Raw genomic sequence first — 7,473 nt, 5'->3', positions numbered from 1 at the left:
AATTATCTTAGCAATTTTCTTGATTTCTTGCGGCATTTTTAAGGCCTATTGTTGATTTCCAGATACACCTGATACGGAGGATGCACCACTTTAAAATTAACTTAAGTTTCTCATTTTTCATTCAGAGTGGTATAAGGACTTCAGAATTCCTGATGAAGTCTCAGCTAAATCTCTCACAGGAAGTTTCCCTATAGTAAAATTTAGAAAAAATGTTACTAGTAATTATGGTTATACTATGAGAAGAACAAATGTATTCTGTCTTTTAATTGTGTCTGGACATTCAGAAAATATGTTTCAGACCTATTGAAAAGTGTTTGGAAAACAGTAGAACTATTATGGTGAATGATATTCTGTTATTCAGTTAATTTACATGTCCACTACTAAATGCCAGAGAATCTCTCTAGTTGACAGCTTATCAACAAAATATAAATGCATTTGAAATTGATTAAAAAAAAGAAGAAATAGGAATGAGATTTTTCAGGATATGAGTTATTTTATTCTCCTCTCAGTTCAGTTCAGTTGCTAAGTCCTGTCTGACTTTTTGCAGACACATGAACTGCAGCACTCCAGGCTTCCCTGTCCATCACAACTCCAGGAGCTTACTCAAACTCATGTCCATTGAGTCAGTGATGCCATCCAACCATCTCATCCTCTGTAGTCCCCTTCTCCTCCCGTCTTCAATCTTTCCCAGCATCAGAGTCTTTTCCAATGAGTCAGTTCTTCTCATCAGGTGGTCAAAGTATTGGAGTTTCACCTTTAGCATCAATACTTCCAATGAATATTTGGGACCGATTTCCTTTAGGATAGACTGGTTGGATCTCCTTGCTGTCCAAGGGACTCTCAAGAGTGCTCTCCAGCACCACAATTCAAAGGCATCAATTCTTCAGTGCTCAGCTTCCTTTATAGTCCAACTCTCACATACATACATGACTACTGGAAAAACCCATAGCTTTGACTAGACAGACCTTTGTTGGCAAAGTAATGTCTCTGCTTTTTAATATACTGTCTAGGTTGGTAATAGCTGTTCTTCCAAGGAGCAAGTGTCTTTTAATTTTATGGCTGCAGTTACCATCTGCAGTGATTTTGGAACCCAGAAAAATAAAGTCTGTCACTGTTTCCATTGTTTCCCCATCTATTTGCCATGGGGTGATGGAACTGGATGCCATGATCTTAGTTTTCTGAACCCTGAGTTTTAAGTCAATTTTTTCACTCTTCTTTCTCACTTTCAGCAAGAGGCTCTTTAGCTCTTCTTAGCTTTCTTCCATAAGGGTGGTGTTATCTGCATATCTGAGATTAGTGATATTTCTCCTGGCAATTCTGATTTCACCTTGTGTTTCATCCAGCCTGGAATTTCTCATGATGTACTCTGCATAGAAGTTAAGTAAGCAGGGTGACAATATACAGCCTTGACGTACTCCTTTCCTGATTTGGAACCAATCTGTTGTTCCATGTCCAGTTCTAACTGTTTCTTCTTGACCTGCAAACATTTCTCAGGAGTCAGGTAACGTGACCTGGTATTCCCATCTCTTGAAGATTTTTCCACAGTTTGTTGTGATACACACTGTCAATATGCAGATCCTTTAGATTAGTTTTACTCTTTTCACTTAATAAAAATAATATGTTAATGACTATACAATTATAAATTGATTTATATCCAACTCCTGGTATTCATGCAAAAATATTGTCTACATTTTCACAGGGGAAATTCTCTGAGTTACTCTTCTCAGGGCCCCCATCACCTCCTTGTTTCTCAAGCTGTATATAATAGGATTGAGCATTGGTGTGAGAATGGTGTAAAAGACAGCCAGAACCTTGTCCTCTGTTGGGGTACGCAGAAATCTTGGGCGTAGATACGTGTAAGCAAAGGGACCATAGTAGAAAGAAACCACAGTGAGGTGGGTGCTGCAGGTTGAACAGGCCTTCTTCTTTCCTTCTGCTGAGTTCATGTGATAGACAGCAAGGAGAACATGGCCATAAGAAAATGCAATACCAATGAAGGGCAACAAAAGGAAAAGTGTGGTGCTCAGAAACACTGTGTATTCATAGACCGTTGTATCAGTACAGGCTATTGTCAACATGACTGTGACATCACAGAAGAAATGATTGATGGCCCTGGATTGGCAATAAGGGATGGAGAGAATATATGTGGTGTGGGCACAGGAGTTGATAGAGCGCATTATCCAAGATCCTGTAATCATCAACATACACATTCTTTTGCTGATTCTGATGGGATAGTGAAGAGGAAAGCAAATGGCCACATAACGATCATAAGCCATAGACGCCAAGAGCAATCCTTCTGCACCTGCCATAGTCAAGAAGAAGAAGCTCTGAATCCCACACCCAATGATGGAGATAGACTTGTTTGCAAACAGAAAATCATAGGCCATTTTGGGAACAGTAGTAGAGATGTAGTTCAGGTCCATGAGGGAGAGCTGGCTAAGTAGAATATACATGGGTGTGTGAAGACGGATGTCCATAAAGATGAGAAGAATCATGGAAAGGTTACCAACTAGAGCCATTAAGAAAATTAAAGCAATGAGAATGAAAAGGAACAGACCAATTCTTGATGAAGGAAACAATCCCAGTAACATGAAATCAGTTGTTGTTTGGTTGTAATTTTCCATGAATCATTCATGTAATTTTTCCTAAAGGCAGACACAAGAGTGTATGATTCAAGTTTAAAACAATAAGATATGTTTATAGTACTATTTTAGTCAGGCTGAATATTGTTTAAAGTTTTATACCTCTGTAATAAAAAAACTGGAAATATCTATATTGGAAAAACACACTTTTTTTTATAAGCTAGAGATTTATGTGTGAAGATGCATATACTTTTTGACAAAGTGTTTTCAAGGAGATCTTTCAAGTTAAAAAAAGGTATTTATTGACACCATTAGGATAGGCATATTATACTGTACAAACTTAGGTAGTATCAAAATCAGATGCTGTATTCAATGTGTATTCATAAGAAATTAATATAATAGCACATATATTTGACTTATATGCAGAGTACATCATGAGAAATGCTGGGCTGGAAGAAGCACAAGCTGAAATCAAGATTGTTGGGAGAAATATCAATAACTTCAGATATGCAGATGACAGCACCTTTATGGCAGAAAGTGAAGAGGAACTAAAAAGCCTCTTGATGAAAGTGAGAGAGGAGAGTGAAAAAGTTGGCCTAAAGCTCAACATTCAGAAAACTAAGATCATGGCATCTGGTCCCATCACTTCATGAGAGATAGATGGGGAGACAGTGGAAGCAGTGTTAGACTTTATTTTTTTGTGCTCCAAAATCACTACAGATGGTGATTGCAGCCATGAAGTTAAAAGATGCTTACTCCTTGGAAGGAAAATTATGACCAACCTAGATAGTATATTAAAAAGCAGAGACATTACTTTGCCACCAAAGGTCCATCTAGTCAAGGCTATGGTTTTTCCAGTGGTCATGTATGGATGTGAGAGCTGGACGATGAAGAAAGCTGAGTGCAAAAAAATTGATGCTTTTGAACTATGGTGTTAGAGAAGACTCTTGAGAGTCCCTTGGACTGCAAGGAAATCCAACCAGTCCATCCTAAAGAAGATCAGTCCTGGGTGTTCATTGGAAGAACTGACGCTGAAGCTGAAACTCCAGTACTTTGGCCACCTCATGCGAAGAGTTGACTCATTGGAATAGACCCTGATGCTGGGAGGGATTGGGGGTAGGAGGAGAAGGGGATGACAGAGGATGAGATGGCTGGATGGCATCACCGACTCGATGGACATGAGTGCGACTCGATGGACATGAATTTGAGTAAACTCTGGGAGTTGGTGTTGGACAGGGAGGCCTGGCCATGCTGCGATTCATGGGGTCGCAAAGAGTTAGACAGGACTGAGCAACTGAACTGAACTGATGCTAAAATTATATTGTGAATTAAAGTTCATGACCATTATGAACTAATTTTTGTTTCTTATTTAGCCCTAAGCCTTACCTCTAAAACTTCAATAACCTATTGTCTCATGTTAAGGCCCTGTTGTTTCTTTTTGAGACATCTTTTTATGAATATAACAAATCAAGTTTCCTTGAAGTCAAGTAACACTGTTCGCTTCATCTATTGTGTAATCTAGGATTAATCCTTATTCAAGCACCATTTACACAAAGTCATTCCTTCTGCCTCCTCAGTGAGTTTCTGAATGTTATAGTTAAAATCTTCCTTTTGCCTCAATATCTGTACACAGCCCCTTTGTGTTACAGGTTTGATAAAGCTGCCCAAGCTCTGACAAATAGCATATGCTTTATATCTCTCTGCTTCTCTAATACTCACATGATAAACTTTGCTTTATGGCACTTTATCTACTCATCAATTTTGCCTTTTTTGGTATTTAAAACTTTTTCCAAGTATAGTTTATTGTTTAAATCTAAAGCACATGTACTTATAATTTCTCCTTGTTCAAACCTATCAAACTATCATAATGATAAAAAAACAGATAAGTTTTATTTTTCAACATATTAGAAGCTAAAAGAGGATGGATAAGCATAAGACACAATAAAATAATAAATAGTTTAGGACATTTTGAAAGAAGGAATTCGGAAAGAAATGGCAGCAACAAAGACCCAGCACAGCCAAGTATTTTAAAATAAATAAACCAAATTAAAAAAATAAATTAGAATACATGCAAATGCAATGCTGTTGGGAATTCAAATTATGTAACCATTGTTGCAAATGCTCTCACAATATCTAAAATAAATGAATAAAGAATTAATATATAACTGCACTTATGAGCATATGTCATAAGTAAAAGAAGGCAGAGTCTAGAGCAAGTGTTTGTACACCTGTGTACAGTCTTCGAAAAATAAATTCTGCTACATGCTACAGCATAGATAAAGCCTGAAAATATTATGCTAAATAAAATAAACCAGTCACAAGAAGCCATAAACATGATTTCACATATATGGGTTACTCAGGGTAGTCAAATCCACACAGATGAATGTGGGATGGTGGTTATTAGTGACTGGGATGTGGGAGCAATGGAGATTTAGAGTTTGCTAGGTAAAGAGTTTCTGTTGGGCTAGATAAAAATGTTCTGTTGTAATGGGAGTTTGCTAGGTAAAGAGTTTCTGTTGGGCTAGATAAAAATGTTCTGTTGTAATGTGAGCTATGATTGCACAATACTGTGTATGTACTTAATGTCATTGAATGTACTTAATGTCACTGAAAAAAAGGTAAAATTGTAAATATTATTGTATGTATATTTACCAAAATAAGGTCAAACATAAAATGTAACAAACTAGTTCATATTTGGAACTCCAGATAAGTTGTATAAAATCTATGGAAATGTCCTAAACATGTGCAAGGGAATCAATATTCTAATAATACATGGCCTATGAAAATTTATCATGAAAAAATGGACCATTTTTTAAAATAAATGTTGTATGGATTCAACTAGACAGCATGTTAGGCTATCCTATAGTATAGAGCTTACATTGGTAATCTAATTATAGGCAAGTTAAAAATGTAATATTCAAAATTACCAATGGAATTATGATCATTCCTATCATACACATTTTATATAGGGCTATCTCTGAAAATTTTTCCTTGGGGTGGCTAATATGATCACACTATAAAGGTGAAAAAATTAGATACCAAATAGAACAATAAATGGCACGCTATATTGACATTTCATTCCATATTCATATTTTACTTTTCTAGTATTCTGTCTTATTTAATTACTTAAAAGATCCTTGTATCTAACAAGTAGGAAATCTCGATTGTAGATAATCCACCTTACATACTTCAGGGTTCAAAATGAAGAGGGTATTTCTCAGATAAAATAAATCCAGATTGCTTATTTTTCTCTTTTGTTTTTATCCACCAGATTAAAAAATAAATAACCTATTTCAACTTGCAAAACATTTTCAATCCCTTTGATTTTTAAAATTTCTTTAAAAGCATTGCAATCTATTCATCAGTTAATGACATGATACTTAAAAGAATTGAGCTACTAGCAGAATATTCTAGTGGCAGTTATTTTTAATTGGAAAAAAAACAAATCCAGCTTTTTTTGAAATTGTATAGGAAATCTCAGAGTAGACTTTTAAAAACCTCTAAAGCACAAGACACAAGACACTCTGCAACAGGTTTTCAGAAATTTGGATCACTTCCTATCTTCATAGATCCCTAAAATATCTTAAAATGTTGACCTTCCCTAACGTGACTTGTCTTAATGTTCTGTAGGGCTGGGAAAGCAATAAACCAGGTTAGCAGGTCAATTTTACTGAGAGATCTTTGAATGTACTGGCTACAGTAAGTCAGTCATAGTTCTTATAAAAGGCCTGAACGAACATTGATCTAAATGTCTATGATAAGATTATTTCTGCATTACTAGAATTTCTTCTCTAGAATTGACAGTATTATGAAGTAGCTTTTGTAGAATTGAATCAGATTAGCCAGAAGAGTGGCCTCTGGACTCTAGGCAAGTAGAATTCGCCACAGTAACCTTCAATGGAGGCCGACATGAGATTCCACATTTCTCAAGTTTTTCCATACCAATCTGTACCAAAGAAGGGACAAAAATTGTGCAATTCCTTGTACTAGTTTACTTACTTGGGAATTTTACTAATAGTATTTAATAGTCAACTAATGTGTATTTTCAATACTTGAACATAAATGGTTTAAAATAAATTTTAGAGTATAAAGAGATCTAGAATACATGATGAATCTTTGTATATACATGTTTTCGTGCTTCTAATTCACATAAGGCAATAGAATTTTACAGTGGTGAATCAGTATTAATAAGTAAGTAATTATATAGGTGGATTTCCAGAGAAGGAAACTGATGATATGTATACATCCTTCAGTTTTGCTTTACAATGAGAACATGTTTGTTTTGCTTCATTACACAAGTAGACCAGAGAGAGTTTAGATTTAAAAGTAGATACAAATCTAGCTCACTTACTTATAAGAAACATAATATTATATAATTAAACTACCTGAACTAGTAATTTTTATGTAAAATAGATATAAAAAGTCATGGAATATTACAAACTGTTAGATAAAACATAAAGAGTACATGTCTGGGTATAAAAAATATCATTGTAAAGTAGCTGCAAACTTTAGCATCTGTATCAATACAAAGTCATCACCATCATTTGCATTCACCTCGCTGGTCATCTGCTACAATTGCATAATTATATAGTTTCCAATAATCTATGTATCCTGTGACTATATGCTCACTACAGCTGTGCAAAGTTGTTTATGCCAATATTATTATGCTTCACTATAAATTTATCAATACATGTAAGAATTTTTAAAAAGTCAATAAAGTGCAAAACTTAAAAACATATGAAACTAAATTGTCACCATTTTAAAAAACAAAAGGTGGATTACTAAACTTATATTCTCTCATATATATATGTGTGTGTGTATTTATATGCAAACCACTTCAGTATTCTTGCCTAGAAAACCCCACAAACAGTATGAAAAGGCTAAAAAATAG

The 7,473-nt window shown here is 35.1% G+C and overlaps 1 protein-coding gene across 1 annotated transcript; it reads right to left on the bottom strand.

The window, feature by feature from the left end:
- Positions 1–1,685: 1,685 nt before the first annotated feature.
- On the bottom strand, positions 1,686–2,624 carry LOC136167443 (olfactory receptor 2L2-like). The gene has a single exon (XM_065935019.1). The coding sequence runs from the start codon at positions 2,622–2,624 to the stop codon at positions 1,686–1,688; it is 939 nt and encodes a 312-aa protein (XP_065791091.1).
- Positions 2,625–7,473: the final 4,849 nt, after the last annotated feature.

This window comes from Muntiacus reevesi, chromosome 1 (genome assembly GCF_963930625.1).
Source record: "Muntiacus reevesi chromosome 1, mMunRee1.1, whole genome shotgun sequence".
Classification (NCBI taxonomy): Eukaryota; Metazoa; Chordata; class Mammalia; order Artiodactyla; family Cervidae; genus Muntiacus; species Muntiacus reevesi.
This window is presented reverse-complemented; position numbering and strand designations above follow the sequence as displayed.

Coding starts and splice junctions, on each gene's coding strand:
- LOC136167443 (XM_065935019.1), bottom strand. CDS start 2,624: ATGGAAAATTACAACCAAACAACAACTGATTTCATGTTACTGGGATTG.